General features: G+C 38.4%; 1 protein-coding gene across 11 annotated transcripts in view; it reads left to right on the forward strand.

Annotated features, from left to right (window-relative positions):
* The window catches only part of LOC117302186 (mitogen-activated protein kinase kinase kinase kinase 5-like), a 45,471-nt gene that overhangs the window by 9,376 nt on the left and 16,704 nt on the right, over positions 1 to 19,391 (forward strand). For 7 of the 11 annotated variants that reach the window (XM_033786040.1, XM_033786206.1, XM_033786123.1 and 4 more), the window contains exons 3-12: positions 732 to 887; positions 7,584 to 7,687; positions 8,734 to 8,776; positions 9,366 to 9,490; positions 10,463 to 10,542; positions 10,854 to 10,998; positions 12,111 to 12,242; positions 13,071 to 13,149; positions 13,709 to 13,985; positions 16,816 to 16,854. In XM_033786040.1, the coding sequence (XP_033641931.1) occupies positions 732 to 887; positions 7,584 to 7,687; positions 8,734 to 8,776; positions 9,366 to 9,490; positions 10,463 to 10,542; positions 10,854 to 10,998; positions 12,111 to 12,242; positions 13,071 to 13,149; positions 13,709 to 13,985; positions 16,816 to 16,854 (1,180 nt within the window). The remainder of the gene's footprint in view (positions 1 to 731; positions 888 to 7,583; positions 7,688 to 8,733; positions 8,777 to 9,365; positions 9,491 to 10,462; positions 10,543 to 10,853; positions 10,999 to 12,110; positions 12,243 to 13,070; positions 13,150 to 13,708; positions 13,986 to 16,815; positions 16,855 to 19,391) is intronic. The other 4 variants (XM_033786367.1, XM_033786441.1, XM_033786668.1 and 1 more) reach the window with 1 other exon arrangement.

Genomic DNA, 19,391 nt, shown 5'->3' on the forward strand with positions numbered 1-19,391 from the left:
TGCAGTCAACTGCCAACCAGTTAATCCAGCCAAAGGTCCCCAGTTAATATTATGTACACTGTACCATCAGTGCTTGAATTTTACACTGGACCAAGTCTAGCAGGTTTGTGTTTTTCTGGCAGGCTTGTGTTTTTCATTTGAGCAGTACTCAAAACTTTTTTGTAAATGGTAGCTTTGTGTCTAGTAAAATACATTTTGATACATGTATGTCGAGCACTAAAGTATACTTTTATACTCATAAAGACAAATGAGATCAATCTACTCGTACTTCTTAGTGCTTGTTAAAAAAAAACAGTGATGCATGTTAAAAACTGTGTCAACAAGTTTGTTCTTATTTTGCTTTTGGTCTTATAGAAACAAAGTTTCTGGTCTGACAGTAAACATTTTGGACAAGAACCCCTGTCGTCTCGTTGATTCCCCCCCCCCCCTAATTCAAGCCCTGACCAGAACGGCAAGGGGGACATGTTAACATGTTGTGCAAGTTATTTTCTAATTGCCCACCTTGATACTGTAGGTGAAGAAACTCCAATGTTTGAGTGAGAAACTACCTTTTTCTCAAAAACTACAGTACTTTAGAGGGAGCCTTTTCCCACAAAGTTTCATACCAAGATCAAAACCAAGTCAACATCTCTGCATTGCTCGTTACCAAGTCAGTTTTTATGCCAATACTTATTTTGAGTAATCACCAACAGTGTCCAGTACCTTTAACACAAGTCGATTGTTTTACACAGGGGACGATGTGGAGATCATACAGAAAGAGATAGCCATTATGAAGGAGTGCAGACACATGAATATCGTCATGTATTTTGGCAGCTACTTACGCCGAGATAAGCTGTGGATTGCCATGGAATACTGCGGTGGGGGGTCATTGCAAGACATCTATCACAGTAAGTCATCATCGAGGCTGTTATCAAAGTACTCCTTGAGATGTCCTTTACTCCTTATCTCATCCTCTACCAAACCGATGACCTTTTTTTTACTTTATCTATCTGTCAAGATGCTCAACTTCCATTTACTTTCCATTGTAGACATGGTACTCTTTACAGTATCATAAAGTCAGCCCTGAGGCAGAGGCAGCGAGGCATTTTCTCCTTGGTAAAGGGCTAGACCAGGAGCCCAGGGGGGGTCAGCCTAGCTGCTCAATGAGAAATATTTGATGGGACACCAAGGCAATGACCAGCAGCCTATTTCACAAAATGCTAGGATTGATCCTAACTCGAGTTAGGACGCGTGCTCGTCCTAACTTAGGATGGGTTCAATGCGTCCTAATGTCTATGGATACGGAACTGAACTCATCCTAAGTCCTAAAATTGTTCCCAAGTTAGGAAGAGTTTGTTGAAATCGACGGCTGGCGCAAGACAATTTCATTCTGGTACATGTGTACATTATATTACAGAGTACACTTGTTCTGGGTGCAAGAGTCCAACTTCATGTTACTAGTTACTAGTTAGTCTAAAGCATGTGACTGAGCACTTCACTCACTATTGGTAAACATTGAAATCTTTACACAGAAGCTCCATTTCATGGCTCTGCTTACTGCAGAGTTCTGCGCTTCTGGCAAGCAGATTATGAAATTGGAACCAGGTCTATTGTTTTTATAGATTCTCTTGATAAAACTGCAAAAAACACTGAGTTTTGGTCTGGCATGGAGTACCCTACAACAAAATGTGTAAATTGAACCAAAGGGCAAGAACTGCTCTTTATCTTTGCATGTCTATGATTGAACAAACCATATCATGACATAAGAATACAAATAAGGCCCAATTCACAGAGCTGCTTTAAAGCAATTGAACACTTTCGGTAAACAGTATAGTCCAAGGCCCACACTTCGCGTATTACAACTTATATATAAAATAACAAACCTGTGAAAATTTAGGCTCAATTGGTCATCGGAGTTGGGAGAAAATAACGGGAAAACGTTTTGACATGTCATGACATGTGTTTAAAATAAATCCGTAATTCTCGATATCAAGAATTGATATTGTTTTAATGTTTTCTCAAAAAGTAAAGCATTTCATGTAAGAGTAATATTTCAAGAGAAGTCTTTCCCCATTACCTTCTGTAAACTCTGTAAGTTATTTGTAAATCTGTGAACTTTAATGAAAAAAATTCTGTTTCGAAAGTGTCCAATGGCTTTAACCAACAACAAAATTAAAAAAAAGCCAAATTATTGCAAACCAAGTTACCGGCCAAACTACCAAGTCAGGTGCAATCTGTGACTGGTATCCTGCATTTATTGGTGAGCAGACAACCTTTAGGTGATTTTCTACTTGAAAGCAGAGTATGAAATTGGACCTTGGTTTGTGTATGGTGTAGTAAACTTAAATGAAGCATTCATGTTCAATGTGCACACATGGTGTATCAATGCCTGTAATGCACTCGCATGAAATCATATCTGGTACATCCTGTTCATTCATCGTGGGACAAACATTAATGACAAAAACAGGAATCTCAGTTGCAAACATTTTATCGTACCCATTCACTGTAATGTATAGCATCTGCAAATAATCTGTGTGTATGGACAAACATGTACTTTGTAGACCAAGGATAAAAAAATAACAAATGTTCACAGATGTTCATATCTTTTTAAAAGTCAATTTGGGTCAATTAAAAAAACATTTGGTCAACATACATAATGCTGCACTCATGATTTTACAATGTGTGTGTTCTATATCTACACACGTGTATGGATGATCCCTTTGGAATAGTTTGTTTATAGTAGCTTTGACTACATGCATAAGTTTTTAGGATTTTTGTAATTTTTTCCAAGTGAGAGAAAATTAGAAATGAGAGTTCCTATTTTAAAGGTAGGGTCATAACAATTTTTTCAATGTAATGCTGATTTGAAGGCAATATTGTCAGGAAAGATACAATAAAACTATCCGGTGAAAGTTTCAGTTAAAATACAACGTCTACACATGTTTAGAAAACAGCAATACAGCTGTCACAGTATTTCAAAAAGAACTTAGAATCCATCCATGTTTAGCAAGGTCACAGCAATTTATTTAATTGCGCCTCAGGCCATAGCATTCACAATCAGACACTACCAAAATTTAAAATCTCCCAAACTCGCCGGGCGAGTTTGGGAGATTCAAACACTTTGACAAACTCGTATTGCCTTTGTTGATTTCTAATCAGTTAGGGCATTTCAGAGGACTTAGTTTTTCAGGATAGCTTTTATCATCTTTATAGCATTATAGACTTTTGGATAGAAATTACACACTTTTTTGTTCAAGGTAACAAAGTATGACCACAATAGAGTTTGCACGTTTTTCTTTGGAACTTCAAAGAATTGTTGAGAGTGACCTTCCATTTTCTTGCAACTACAGTGTGTTATTTGAGTTTCTTTTTCCAAGTATTATCTGGCTCTGTCACAGTTGTGCTTCATTTGTCAGATATGTATTAAGATGCTGTCATGTGAACTTAATGCAGCCTTCCCTGAAATCGGACATTCCATAAAGATGCGTGTGTTGTGTCTATACGTTGTGTGTGTGATGCAGACCATGTTGTCTCAGTGCATTGCAGTGATAACAGCTATTACATTTTACTACTTTACACCACATGCACCGTAATACTCATAATGGGTACGAATATTTGTCAATAATATGGGTCGAACAAAGAATAGTTGACAAGAGTTGAACTTGTGATGGATTAACGTGCTGGCACTCTGGACCAACTGAACTGTTTTCTAGTCCTAACGTTGGGGGTCTCCCTATAAGCTGAGGTTTATTTTTGTCAATTATCTTAAAAAATAATGTTTTTAACTGTGAGTTTAAATTAGAGGTTGAGGGGAATTTTTCAAAATATTTTGTTTTTTGCTAAGTACAATTGTGTTTTTTTTTGGCTTTTTTGTTATGATGTTGTGATTTTCGAATGTAGTTTTGTCTAATGACACTTTGAAAACAACCAACAAATTTAAATGACTCTTCTATAATTTGACCCTTCAGGTGTGCCATTATCATGTCTTTGGAATTACACGGTTTTGTTGCCAGTTTTGACCTCATTCTCTAGCCTTTTGTATATAGGGTGTTTTTTCGCTCAGATTTGTCATAAAATTGACTCAATATTCGTTGAGATACTTTAATTTTGACATACTTTCAAGATTCTCAAGATTTTTCTTGATTTCAGGGTTTTCTTAAAATCTCTTAAAGCCTTCAAATTTTCTTGAAAGAAGTAAAGCCACTGCAAAAGGGAGAAATTTATAGTTCACATTTTGTCAAATTCTGAAATGTTGTATTTCTGGTGATGACCAGAGTCTGTAAACCTCCTGAATTGTAAGTATCTGAGAGGGTCTGGGTTGAGAATAAAGAGTGGAACAACTGAAATGAAATGAAATGAAATGAAATAACGACATTGGTTTAGGATGTGGCTAGATCAATATTTCCTCCTGGTCTCCTGTATTTCCATATTTAGCCGTAGCCTTTAGCCTAAATCAGAGCCCTTTTTAATTAAGGTTTGGGTCCAGGCACATAGCTCTCTATCAATCATGCTGCCACCATATTTGTTATCATGTACCTTGTCTGATAATAATGATTGTCATTGATTTTCGCTATTAGAATACGAGGTTAATTTATACAATACATTGTGAACTATGAAAACATACATTTTTTTCAGTGACAGGGCTTCAATCAAGTAAGGGGATGGATCTAGAGTTGGAGCTGAAACGAAAGAGGTTTTCAAAAAGGTGCTGAACATAGCTTATAGCGCGGGCGGGTGGTGGACAGAAGATTATGTACACAAATGTACTAACCTGTACACTATTCATGTATCCACTAATACATGTACACATCACTGTTTTACACTGAAAATGTGTAAAACAGAAACAGAGAAGAAATCCTTACAAATATCAATTTGACATTCAATGTCATGCAATACTCTGTACTAAGGTTCTTGGAATGTGCTTATTGGTGTAACATTCAACATGTCTTTGACCTTAAGTACATGTGTGCAACATTCAATTCATTGCATTGTGCACTGCGAGACTGACTGCACATGTTCATCAAACACAATACAGTACACCAAGTAGCAATTGTATTAATTGTTTCAACTACCAGTGAAAATGCCGTCATTGATTGGTTCATTGACTTGATAATCTTGTCATGAACGTGAGTCATTTACTATATATAGAAATGGGATGCTATGGTTTTCCTGTTGTATTGACAATATAACACAGGCTGCTGGTGGTTGGGGTTGTTCCACCCATTGAAACCTGAGGTTCCTGAACAAAAGGCAATTACACATTTGTGTAGGACCTCAAAGCGTATTCTCAAAACCACAGCAACTTTCACTTCAAACGTCAAAGTTGAAGTCTCAATGACAATGGGAACACTGGACAATAGGAGGGGAACTATGGGAGGTCCTTGATTCACACCAAGTTTCACAAGTACTTATGACCAAATGACGTGCATGTATTACAATAGTTACTGGTTATAATATCCTACATTTTATGCACTTGTCTGCATATTTGCACATGTGTAAACATATATCCTACATGTGTGTACAGAAGCACGATCACATGATTGACTTGGTACAATGTACATGTACAATGAATGTGTACATGAACGGTGTGGTATATGCAAAAGTAAAGTTACCCGAAAGATCGGGTATGGAGCAGTCTGTGTTCCTTAAGATTGGGTTTGGAGCAGTCAGCGTTCCTTAAGATTGGGTTTGGAGCAGTCAGTGTTCCTTAAGATTGGGTTTGGAGCAGTCTATGTTCCTTCTAAGATCGGGTTTGGAGCAGTCAGTGTTCCTTATAACATAGAGCAAGGACAGTTGGTTTGGAGCAGTCAGTGTTCCTTAAGATTGGGTTTGGAGCAGTCTGTGTTCCTTCTAAGATCGGGTTTGGAACAGTCAGTGTTCCTTGCTCTATGGATAAATTGAGGAGGATGGGGATGAAGGGTATTGGTGGCCAGTGTTGTGACTGAAGGAGAAATTGCTACTGAGAACAGTAGGCCCTACTGTACGTAGTCTGGAGTACTGTCAGACCGTGGATTGTCCATGTTGACGGAATAGCTGTGCTGGGTGGTGGAATGCCTTTTTCTTTTTAGTCCAGGGCGTCATTGGAGAACTATGTAGTTGATGTTGCGAGGTCCCAGCCATTCTGGTTGCTATACACTGATATAAGGCGACAAACATTTTAGACTGGTCGAAGGATTTCCCGCTAATAAGATTTGTTTTTTGTTAACATTTGCCATAGAGGACAAGTTTAACATAGTTTCTTTTTAAAAAGAATTTCTGAGAGGGGCAGCTTAAAACTGAATTCCATTTTTTTTGCCCTTGGAAAAATAACAAAAAAACTGATTGAATAGCCTGAAAAGTCTATTAAACCCTGCAACATTTGTACAAGATTGTCAGCCCTTGTACTAAAAGATTTGTCTATTATCTTCCAAGGTTAAAATATCATGCCTGAATTTCTGGTAAACAAACCGTGACATCATCCAGTACAGAGGTCTATTGATTTATCAATGCTGGAAGCAATAAGATTCAGATGAGATCTTGATGTGAATTGATTGCACACAATGTACACAATCATCATAGAGGAAGGGAATTAATAATAGATGTTAAATTTGCATCGGGGAAATCCCGATGCAAATTTCTATCGTTGCGGAACCCGCTACCAAAACATAGGATTCAAACTGCCTCTATAGCTACCTCTGTAGTCTAGTTGGTAAGACACTGCTCTAAAATTGCAAGGGTCGTTGTTTAGAATCCCACCCGAGTGATATACCTGTGATATTTTTTTCCTAGGACTCAGGAAGTACTGTGTATATACAGTGCTAACACACATTGGTGTATGGGTAAAAACCAAAATTAATAGAAATTAATGTACAAATGTACCATGGACCTACATATGTGTACAATTACTTTTGAAAGGTTTTATGACTATAGGCTAGTGCTTGTGAGTTGTAGGAAATGTGATTCAAGGTGAACAAGACTTTTTGTTCCTAGCCGATGAGCTGGTAACCTGGTTTTGCTAATAAAACAAATATCTTTGTTAGGCATAATGTATCTCAATAAAATTGTCCCTACTTTAATGTTCTGTCGTAAGCCGATTTGACTTGCATGTATGATGCTCTATTCTTGTATTGTTGTGTCGTTATGCATGTAGTGGTGTTATTTGTCCCCTTATATTTATGTTGTTGTAGATTGTATAGTGTACTTCTTTGTAAAGCGCTTAGAGAATTAAGTGTTAATTATTAGGCGCTATATAAAACCGAAAGTTATTATTATTATTATTATTATTATTATTATTATTATTATTATTATTATTATTATAAATGTGGCCCAGTTTATTCTAGTTGTATGTTTCATGTATATAAATGGATTAACATTTTGTTTCATGTTACAGTGAGCTGTTTAATGGTAAAGTGTTTTGCTAACTAAAGTATAGCAACAAAATTTGATTTAAAGGCGGCTACGTTTATCTGCGCATTTACCATGGATTTCCATTCCTAGTGCTTAGCAGCGCTATAAAATAGAAAATCGCAGAATAAGCTAAACTCTATGAATTTGGCCCCTGTTCATTCACGAGTGTATGTTTCATGTTAATGCCTCTGATTAACATGAATGTGTTTATGTTACAGTGACGGGACACCTGACTGAATCCCAGATTGCCTACGTGTGCAGAGAGACACTCCACGGACTGCATTATCTACACACACTCAATATGATGCATCGAGATATCAAGGTATGGCTGCTAACATTACAGACGCATGAACCGTTTCGTCTAGCAGGTTACCAGGGAGTCCCAGGAACATGGGCAATGGGCTCACTTTAGAAGCCTTCTGAAGACCAAGGACAAAACAAAAAAGGGAAAATAAAAGCACTTCGTAAGGGAATTTAATTTGTGTACAAAGTCTTAGGGGGACTGTAAAGTGCAGGGGAAAAGGAAAAAAACAGAAGAATGTTCCACAAGGATGCATTTTTTCATAAAGGATGTACGATACATGTATGTACATCAGGCCTGGTGTAAATCATTCTTGTTGGGAATAAGGCCACTTTCCCTGAGCAAGGGGGACACTATTGAGAATCTTAAAAATAATATGAGAACTCATTCATGGGCATAAGACTTTGGCCCAATTTCATTGAGCTGCTTCAGCAGACAATATTGTTTAAACATTTTTTTGCTAAGCAAAAGTAAGCAGAATACAATCACTGATAGTGTGATTTGGTACTTTGGCTGTTAACCTTTTTTCTGGTAAGCGTAATTTTGTTTGTGCTCAGCTCCTTTTTTTTGTGTTTTTAAGCAGCACCATGCAATTGGGCTCTGGGCAGTGAAGTTCAAGGAATGGTTAATTTAAAATTCAGGCCTGATACTTCACAGAGGCAATGAAGGCGATTGCCTCTGTGTCCCCTGGTCATTGCTTTGGTGCCCTTGAAATGCTCCAGTACAAATTTGCAATTTCATCATAGGGTGCCCTTTACCAAGAAGAAAATGCCTTGATGCCCTTGCCCTTTCAAAAACGAAGCATACAGCCCTAAAAATTGTACAATGATTAGAACGGAGCTTGATTTCTCAAAGCACTAAGATTCATCTTAAGATGAGTTGTCAATATTGCCATAGTGATTTGTATTGTGACATCCCACTTTGCTTAGCAATTAGCAATTAAGACTGACTCAAAGCTAAGATTGATATTGGCTCTTTGTTAAATAGGCCCCAGGAGCCTTCAAATTGAAGTAGAATATATTTAACAGTGGTTTTTAATACAGTTAAAATTTTCTCATTTTGTACAGGGAGCCAACATCCTGCTAACTGACGATGGAGATTGCAAACTCGGTAAGACTTGATCCCGTCACATCTTCACCTCTGTCTTTAAACTTGTTTACTGTCCAAATCCCCTCGAATGCTGAAAATCTACTCTGCAGAACAGTAGTAGAGAAGACTCCCGAATCAAGAAAAAATCTACTCCATAGTAGTAGAATGTAAAGCAAGACAAGTTCTCGAAAAAAACATAATCTACCCACCAAGTACATGTAGATTACTTACTACAAACCAAATATATAGCATCTTAATCCTATCAATGAGATTTGCAGAGCTGTCAGCTCTCTAATTCCTAAAAAATTTCTCTGAAAATCAAATCTTCCCATATATCTTTTTACAAACAATTTGGAAAATCTCCCTGATTATAGAACAATTTTCCCTTATCATGTTGAATGTAATTCTAAATATCTCTTTGAGTGTTTAGACACAATCTCAAATCGCAAATGTGGACAGTTCTTGAATTGTCTAAACCAAAAGAATTGGAAGACAGTATAAATTAGACAAGAAACTGAAACTACCAGTTTGTACTTAGATTTAATTGGTTGAATCCGTCACTTAAAACATGGTTGGGACTCATCAATACTTCTTTGATGTCTTATTTCAGCTGACTTTGGAGTTTCTGCCCAAATCACCCAGACAACAATGAAGAGAAAGTCCTTCATTGGTACCCCGTATTGGATGGCTCCCGAAGTGGCAGCAGTGGAAAGAACAGGAGGCTACAACTCACAGGTTCAACTACATTTAGTCTTTTTTTTCTTTATTTGTCAATTCTGTGTAAAGATTTGCCATTTAAGCAGGAGACCATGGTGTCTTACCTTTCATTCAAAACAATTTTTGATGGTGTAATGATTAATAATGTTTTTTACTAATATAATTTTTGTACTGAGGGCCTCCATGGAAAGCAGTGCTGGGCGCTGATCGGAGTCTACCCTTATTAAAGCCATTGGACCCTTTCGGTTCAGGAAAAAAATAAAAAATTCACAGATTTACAAATAACTTACAGGGTTTACAGAAGGCAATGGTGAAAGACTTCTCTTGAAATATTATTCCATGAAATGCTTTACTTTTTGAGAAAACAGCAAAACAATATAAATTCTCGTTAACGAGAATTACGGATTTATTTTAAACACATGTCATGACAAGGCGAAACGCGCGGAAACAAGGGTGGGTTTTTCCGTTGTTTTCTCCCGACTCTGATGACCGATTGAGCCTAAATTTTCACAGGTTTGTTATTTGATATAGAAGTTGTGGTACACAAAGTGTGGGCCTTGGACAATACTGTTTACCGAAAGGGTCCAATGGCTTTAAAGATGACATAAATAAATAAATATATTTTCTACAAAAGTTTGGGCACTGTTTTGTATCAGGCCATTGTGTACAGGCAACCATCCCTCTGATGTCAATGGGCAGCCTTCAAGAGGAGGGGATCAGTTTTTAAATGAGGCTGTGCACCATTTTTTGATGGCCCATTCATACTGTAGTCCCGAGCACGTTTCAGGGTTTTCTTGAAATGTCGCCATTAATGTTGCTATGCGAGCTCAAAGCCTGTTGTTTTTTAGTTTTTCCTTTAGATTTTTCATTACCCACTAGTGCTGTCTGTCATGTTTGACCCTAGCTGGCACAACATTCCACGACACAACATTCTAATTCTACTGACTCAAAATTTCTGTCATTTATGATATTTTTCCTTGTGTTTTTCAGTGTGATGTCTGGGCTGTTGGAATCACCGCTATTGAGCTCGCTGAATTACAACCTCCGATGTTTGATTTGCATCCAATGAGGTAAACAAAATCTCAGTTGATTTGTCACAATTTTATCCCAATATTTGTTCCAGATTTGTAATCATCCTTTACACCGACTGAAATCACAGGCATATTACTCGGGTGGGATTTGAACCCACGACCTTGCAATTGTGCAGCAGTGTCTTACCAACTAGACCAACGAGATTGCCTGGTAGCTAGAGGCAGTTCAAATCCTATATTTTAGCCGTAGGTACCGCAACGATTTAATAGATACAAACATCAACATTTCAAAATTTCTCTCAGAGGAAAAGTTTATCTAAAAGTCAACGTTTCTTTCCTTACTCCACCAGGGCACTTTATCTCATGTCCAAGAAGAACTTTGTGCCGCCCAAGTTGAAGGAGCAGACCAAGTGGTCGGGTAGCTTCCACGGCTTCCTCAAAAGTGCACTCACCAAGAACCCAAAGAAACGACCATTAGCTGAGAAGCTCCTTAGGGTAGGTACACAGGGAGGAGTCTGAACATTTACGTTATCTTGCTGTGGCAAGTGGGGTGTTGTGGCCGAGCGGATAAGAGCACCGAACTCAAGCTCTGGTGTTTCTGTTCAGCAGAGTGTGGGTTTGAATCCTGGTCGTGACACTTATGTCCCTGAGCAAGACACTTTACTATAATTGCGTCTCTCCACCCAGGGGTAAATGGGTACCTGTGAGGGCAGAGATGGTTCTTGTGGTTGGTTTAGCTTAGTGCGCTACATATTTGGCGGCACAGGCTGTATCCTTTCCCAGGGAGCTGAGATGGTTTAAGGAATGAAATGGCCCAGTGATCAGGGTAATAATGTTGGAGGCGCTTTGAGACATGGTGTATAAAGCGCTCTAAAAAAAAATATTATTATTATTATTATTATTATTATTAAGTGTGGGAAAACTCAAATATTTGTTGAATATTTGAGGAATGGGAAATCTGAAGAAACGTACAATATGTAACTGTTGTTGTCAGAATATTGACATAACAAGTGCATTTTTGGAGAACTCATTGGGGTGGGGGCATAGACCTTATCGCAAATACTCGTAAATCTGTGGACATTGTGTTTTTTGTTAGACAAAAAGTACATAGACCCTCTAATAGTATAGGGCACATCTCTATTAAGGAAATGCAGATTTCTACTGGAACAATTCAAGGTGTACCAAGTCAGTAACCAGGGGGCATGGAGGCAATTGCCTCCATTGCCTTAGTGAAGTATTGTGCCTGGTGAATTATATTTGATCTTGATCATGTAATATGATCAAGATTGTCATAATGCTTTTCTGTTAGTATAGCTTGCGAGTCTCAAGTTGAAACATACATTCAGAACCCTCTGCGTACAATGAAAACATTGTTGAAAGAAATACTTTTGAAATTTGTACAATTACAATAAATATACCATATTAACTTTCTCTTTCATATTTTCATGAGCTGAAATGACTCAATCTTAAATTTTAACTTAAATGACATTGCTGATCCGTGTCAACAATATTACCACACCACTCGGATAATTCTAAATGGCGCCCTCTTGTGGTTTACTGTATAGCCTATTGATTGATACCGAGTGTTCTCATTTCTCTCTGTGTAGCACCCATTTTTCACCGATACTCCAGGACTATCACAGCAACTCATGAAGCAGTTATTGGATAAAGCACATAACATCAACAGCACTCCGACCTATGTACCGGTAGAAGATGAGGAAGAAGATGTACTGGAAGTGGTAAGTCAGCGTGTTTTCATTTATCCGCTGCAGAGGGCTCCGTGGTTTCTTTCCCTGCCTTTCACCTGTTCGGACCCCAGTTCAAATCCCACTTCCGACCGAGACCTTGCATGTGGATTGGGTTTGCAGTTTCATAGAGCTGCTAAGCACAAAAATTTGCTTAGCATGAAATTTCTGCCTCGATAAAAACAGGATGACCAACTAAATTTCTACATGATTCTCAGGATGGGCAAACAACAGCTAAATACCAGTAACAAGCAATATGCAACAAATGGAAATTTGGTTGGTAATCCTGTTTTTATGAAAGGAAGAAATTTCATGCTAAGGAAATTTTTGTGCTTAACAGCTCTATGAAATTTCGGCCCCGAATGTGTGGGTTCCCCATTTGGGGGTTTCCTCCCACATCCAAAACTGAGCATTTCTTCTTGTTTCCTATCCCTTCTGTTATTGGTGCTTATTGTGCTGTTGGGTGTGTAATAAATAAAAATAAATAAAAAAAGTGTTTATGTTCTTGAAGATATAAAACTTGGGGTTTGACAAGTTCTATCCATGGTGGGAAAACACTCAAGTGAGTTTTGCGGAGACACCATGCAATTGAAGCCTTTTCATTCTTCCCTTTGAATGCTTCGTGCAAAGCTAATTTGATGTCACAGTTTTGTTTCTGAGCACAGCTCAACTTTTCTGATTTGTCAAAATTTTGGTATTGCAGAAAATATCAATCGGGCTTAATTCTCTCTGAGAGCTGTGGAAAATAATAATTACTCGAATATACCGATTCATTTATAACTTGTAGCGAGTCATTAATTTCCAGTCTTCGTTTCTTTGCAGAGTTCAGCAAATGTAAGGAGGAGGATCGCATCCAAGAATACAGACAAAAACAAAGACAGACCTCAATCAGAAATCAATGGTTTGTAAATGTGCTTCCTTCTCAAAGTATTTTCATATGGCAGCCCTAGAATAACAACTGGAGGCCATGGCCTCTGTTGCCCCTGGGGTTGGCCTTGGTGGCCCTTCAAAAATTTCCCACAGACTTTAAGATTTTCCAATGGAAGTGACCTTTGCACAATGAAAATGGCCTTGCCCTGTGGATTTGGATTTTTCCTGTGTTTTGATAGTAACACCTATCAACTTTGTGTCCAAACAAAATTTTAAATTGGCAAATCAGGTTCTGTGCAACTTCTTGACATATTCATTGCTGTTCACATTGTCAGCACGTAATGGTGTTGTAATTATGCTCACAAGACTGGGGAATCACTAGATTTGCCATTTTGAGCGTTTCCGCATGTATGTGAAATTTGCTGATAATTGATTTACATAATAACCAATATGCTCATGAATTATAATTTTCTTGTGAAATTTCAAAATTGGGATCCACCAACAGACTTATATGTTTAAAAATTAGTGCGAAAGGGGTGAAAAGTTTATTTGTGAACTTCTTTTCTGAATCTCTGGTTTGATGTCAACAGCTGAAAGTGTCAAGTACGCTGTGGAGAATGTACCCCGCGCCATTCCACCCCGGGCCAAACCCGAGGACGACGACATGGATGATATGGGCGACCCAGACTACCAGATGGCCAAGGACTGGGCACCAGCTAGACAAACCGGTAAAGAGCCACCTAGGAGGGAACCGATTGAAGCACTTGCCCCTAATCCATCCAGACCACCGGCCAGGCCACCGGTTAAGGAACCTGGCCGGGAACCAGCCAAGGAACCGGCCAACGACAACGATGTTGACAATAGAAAGTAAGTTGTTGTTGTTTGTACTGACTTGCATGCTAGCATGAATACATGAATGCATTTGGTGCTCTATATGTGGCATGGTAATACCCCCCCCCCCCCTCATTTTGTTTCGTTTTGTGCTTGGAATCTCAGGAATCTCTTAAGATGTTTTAAGGGAGGAATAGAAATACAAGAGGAAAACAGTGCGTTAAAGTATAAGAAGATTTTCAGGGGGTTGGGCTTCCCTTTACCCTTTCTGTTGATCCTCGGGATGTTATCAACTACTGCTTTCAGTTCAAATGTCACATTGGACCAAATTTTGCATATTTTTTTAAAACATCTCTGTTTTGCTAGCATGTATTATCTTTCTTGTATGCAATTTGAAATGTTTTGTTTTCTATTCTTTATAGCTTCATCAAACTAATATTTTGTGCGATATTGTCTGTTCATCTTCCCTACAAAGCGAAGAGAAAACAGTTGTTAAAAAATTATTTTGTTAGCATTTGGAATGGAGTACCAGTATGAGTTTGAATCACTGAAGTACATATTCCATGTCTTATCTTGGTTGTATGACACATTTACATGGGGTCTAAACACTATTCTCTGTCCTTAAATGATCAAATTTTCACAAACGAATTGGATGCAGCAGCACAGAGTGATTTGTCCTCAATTATCACATCTAAATAATAAAAATGTTTTCTAGATGATGTCAGGCATGACAGAAACATTATTGTACCCATTACTAATCCACAATCCTTGCAGCATGTGCATGTTCATTTCCCATGTTTTGTTTTGTGTGCATCGTTGGTATCCTGTTGGTAAGACACTGCCTGACATACATGTAATGCGCTTCTGCTTCAAGCTCAAAGTTTTTGGTACTTTCAGCGCAAAAGCTGGCATATGCATATGCAAAAAAAATCACCCATTTCGAAGCTGGGAAGCATTTCTTATGACAGAAGTTTTTAATTCTGAGAAGACCTTAGTCTTTGAAGAACGTATAAAAAGGCTTAGTCCAATTATGAAACTCTTCTTTCATAAATCGTCAAAGAAAGACGATCTCAATGCAACTCCTTTTGGATTATGGTAATCAGTGGAGCCAGTTTCACAACACACAATACAAACAGGATAAAGCTTTATATGTTTGGTGTACAAAAAGTACCACATTTCGCACAGTGCATTAATAATAATAATAATAATAATAATAAAGAGCATTTATACCGCGCTATACAAAGAACAGAGCGCCTTACAAGTGGGGAGGGAACAAAAAAGGGGGCATGAAAAATACACCATTATTGGCCCATTGTATACCGTGAGGATGCTGCATGTGAGGACACATTTGTTTTTACATCAGTTGCCCTGTATGCAGCATGCCTAATAGGACCTTTTCTGATTTTAACTCTTGTTCTTTTATTACAAGCACTGAAGTTTGTGTCCGTTGATACCTAAGAGCAGTGCCAAATTTCATAAAGTCGCTAAAGCAAAAGAAATTGATGGAAACAAAATATTGCTTTACAATTTTAAGCTTACTAGAGATGAACATGATACCAGTCACAAATAGCACATGTTGTATTTGCTTTCGGCTAGTAATCTTAATCTGGTAAGCAAAATGTTGATATGCTTCAAGCTACTAATATTGTGCTTAAGCAGCTCTTTGCATTAAGCCAAGTTATTCTTTGTGACCTGACATATGCATGCCATTGATTTGACTACCGTTGTTTTGCATGCATACCATTTCTACATTAAACATGAACGAATAAGTCTGGTTTTGTGTAAATAAATTGGCAAATTAGTTATTTTTGCATCTTCTGTATGATAAAGGAAAAAGTAAACAATTTACTTCCATTTGACAAACAGTTTGCATTGGGTAATGCACCTCAATCATATACCAGTTTCATAGAGCTGCTTAAGCAAAAAATAATGCTTAACAGCTTTCTGCTCAGCCAAGAACAAGCAGGATACCAGTCACAGATGTTTACATGTGACAATGACAAGGTATGTAGACTGGTAACCTTGTCCTGGTAGCCACAATTGTGTTTGAGGTGAGCTAAAGCAGCCCTATGAAATTTGGCAAGAAAACCCTTCTTAGTGGATGAAATGGGCATCAAAAGTATAAAGTAGTTCCTTGCCTGTTAAGAGTATCTTGCACAACTATGTTTACTTACAAGTTGATAACACCTTTACAGTTTAGGCATTAATGCATTATTGCTATTCCAAGATGAAGTTACCGTCTTGAGATGTTCTAGCATGTATTCGTTGTAATTCAACAGGCCTGGAATTTCAGTCTTATAGAGGCAAGGTCACACCCCTCTCTCTCCCCCTGAAAAAAAGAACATATCTTTTGGGATATACAAGTATCCCGTAACGTTTATAAGTCCTTTTTTTCCTTTCCTGTATGATATCCCCGGCCCATTAATTTGTTTGCGGTTCCCCCATCTCCTGTCCCACCTTGTGCCCCTTCCCTCTCCCGTCCCATATAAAACCTGCGCCTACGGGTGCCTATCAGCTCCTACCTGTAGCTTCCCTGAAGCAGCACTGGAAAGCTGGGCTGTAGATGGAGCAGTACCAACAATTCAAGCGGGGTACAATTTTAGGAGACCACTGGGAAATAACTATGTCTACTAGCTCCTCCGACTTGTTTTTATCTTCAACCTTATTTTTTCCTTGTACATGTAGCCCCTTACCAAGAGTGGCTTTTAGTTTTATTTGGGCCAACTTGCATGCAAAATTTTAGCAGAAAAACACAGACCCCTCAGAAATTCCAGGTCGTTCATTTGTCCTGTTTCATAGTTAGTAACCAGCATTTTGTAGCCATCTGTATTCCATCTCTATCTCTCTCTGTTTCTCTATCTTGAAGGAGTTTACTGAAATCAGTGGCAGAGGAGCTACAGAGACGGTATGCATTTCTTGCATTCATTTTCACCCCCAAGAACCCCACCCCTCTGGTTTATTATATGGTCTTCTTCTTGTTACTGTTTTAGCATCACTACTACTACCAATCATGTGTTAACACTCATCGATAGCATTAACGGGACACGCTGCCGAGGGTTGGGCAAGTTGGTCCATGAAAAGCATTTGAAACGGATTGTTATGAAATGCATTGGTTAGATAGATGTTTTAATAGTAGAAATAATAATACATACAAATATGCCTCGAAATTGCACGGTTTTCATTTTCTGTCGTGAACTAACATGGCACTCTATTTTGTGGAGTCAAATTTTTTACTCCAGAAAATGACCGACCGTGTTAGGCCGTGTCCGAATTGGCGACTTCGGCTACAGCTACGGCTAGGGCGCGCGCGTCTGCTATTCTTCAACACTGACAGACGCGCTGATCTAGCCGTAGCTGTAGCCGAAGTCGCCAATTCGGACAGGGCCTGTGTTCGCAAAGTAAAAGGAAAACCGTGCAATTTCAGGGCATGTTCGTGTGGATCATTGTATTCTACTTTTAAAAATCTTTCTAACCATTATGCACTTGATAACAAACGGTTACAAATGCTTTTTATGGACCAACTCGCCCAATCCAAAGCTAAGCATCCCATTAACATCAGTGCTAGTGTGGCATCCCCTTAACAATACATCAATGCATGTTACCAGTAACCCGCATGGCTCTTTACTCACATTTATACAACAAACAAGCATACAATGTAAGTAGGATTTGAAACTCTGCATGGTGGGAGTATAATGAAGTGATATTTGCAGTAACACCATTTGTAAATCACATTTGAGTAGTATACAAATATTAACTGCTTCTAGTGCTATGGTTAAAACTATGACTACCGAGGTGATCCCCAGAGCGCTATGGGGATCACCGAGGGAGTCATAGTTTTAACCATTGCACGAGTAAAATCAGTCAGTATTTGTTTTATAACACCCCAAACATTTCTAAATACCGTACTATTAAGTTACAATCCACGGACTACGCGAATACAGATTGCGAAAACTTTTACTGTGCTGCATGTAGTGTCATGTAATCCGAATGGTTACAGACTATTAATTTATCATTCTTGTACACGCAACGGACGTCTGGGTACTGCACGCCGTGTGCTAGTCTTCGGACTAGCGCACGGCAAACCGATGCGTTATCACACGGCCGCCGTCTAGTAAAACTAAGACATATCAAGCGACGCGCTCTAAACCAATGAAAAGGCAGAATATTGGTAAGGGGTGTTATAATGGTGGTTGTGAAAGGAAGGAGTGAGTTGTCATTGTCATACTCTTTGCAGAATCAACACTACTCAAATGAGATTTACACATGGTGCTACTGTATACCTCATTCTGAAAAAAAATAAGTGTGCCACTGTATCAATAGTCATTCCTACGTTGCAGTTGTCCACTCCAACTTTTCCTGTTTCCTCACCCTCGACCAACCAGTTCCACCCACCATTTTACATTGCACATTGCAATATTGTTTTTTTGGCTTGTTTGTCAATCTTGTTTGTGCTATTGATTGAATGAGTTCTTGTATGTGAAAGGCCACTTTTCCCCAAGATAAAAAAAGCACTTAGACCACAGAGCTGCCATTTCTCCCTGATTTTCAGGAAGTTCCCGAAAATAAACCAATCTTTCTTTGTTCTGAATAACAAATTTGAAAAATCTCCCTGACTAAGGGAAACTTTGTCCCTATTCTGTTGAATCTAAATCTAAGTATCTCCCTAATTTTGTTGTACAAAATATCACCGATTGTAAGATGCAAATATTGGCAGCTTTGGAATCAGAACATTTTCAGGAACTATTTTTGTGACCACTTTGTCACCCATCTTTTTATACGGTCCTTGTATAATGCACTTTTCAGGGTCCTGTCATCTTCTTTTCTGTGTCAGTGTACAAGAATGCAGCACAATGCACTAATCACAATGAGAAAAGTAGCAGTGTAAATTAATATGGTTTCATATCCTTCAAAGGGTGTTTCTTTGTTGGCAAATTTTCCCAGCCCTAACATAATCTATAAGTTTTGATAACTTAAAACCTTTGGTAGTTCGACTCAAAGAATGATCCTTCATCATAGCCATTTTTGAAGAATCTTTTAGGAATTATCTTTTTTAATTCACAAATTGTGAGACAAGACCATCAGGATCACTTGTTTGATATAACACCTTTAAATGTTTGGCATAATATTTCTTCCATCATTTCCCGTTGGTATATCAATTTAAGCAGTAGTCAGTAACACATATGGGTATACATGTATGTGTGTTTGTATTGGTGTCTAGACTATGGCAATTGTCATATTTGTTGTTTTGTTTTTTGCATTTATTGTCTTGTTATCTCAGTGTTTGCTGTTTCATCCCAGTTTTCTCATCATTGCTTCCCCGTCCTTCCCCCCCCCCCCCTCCCCCATCATCCCTGCATCCCGCGCACATCATTGGTTTCTTTTTAATAGACCACTTGCAATGGGCTGTCATCGCTGTGGTCAAACAACAGAAGCATCTGTGCG

This window comes from Asterias rubens, chromosome 1 (genome assembly GCF_902459465.1).
Source record: "Asterias rubens chromosome 1, eAstRub1.3, whole genome shotgun sequence".
NCBI lineage: Eukaryota > Metazoa > Echinodermata > Asteroidea > Forcipulatida > Asteriidae > Asterias > Asterias rubens.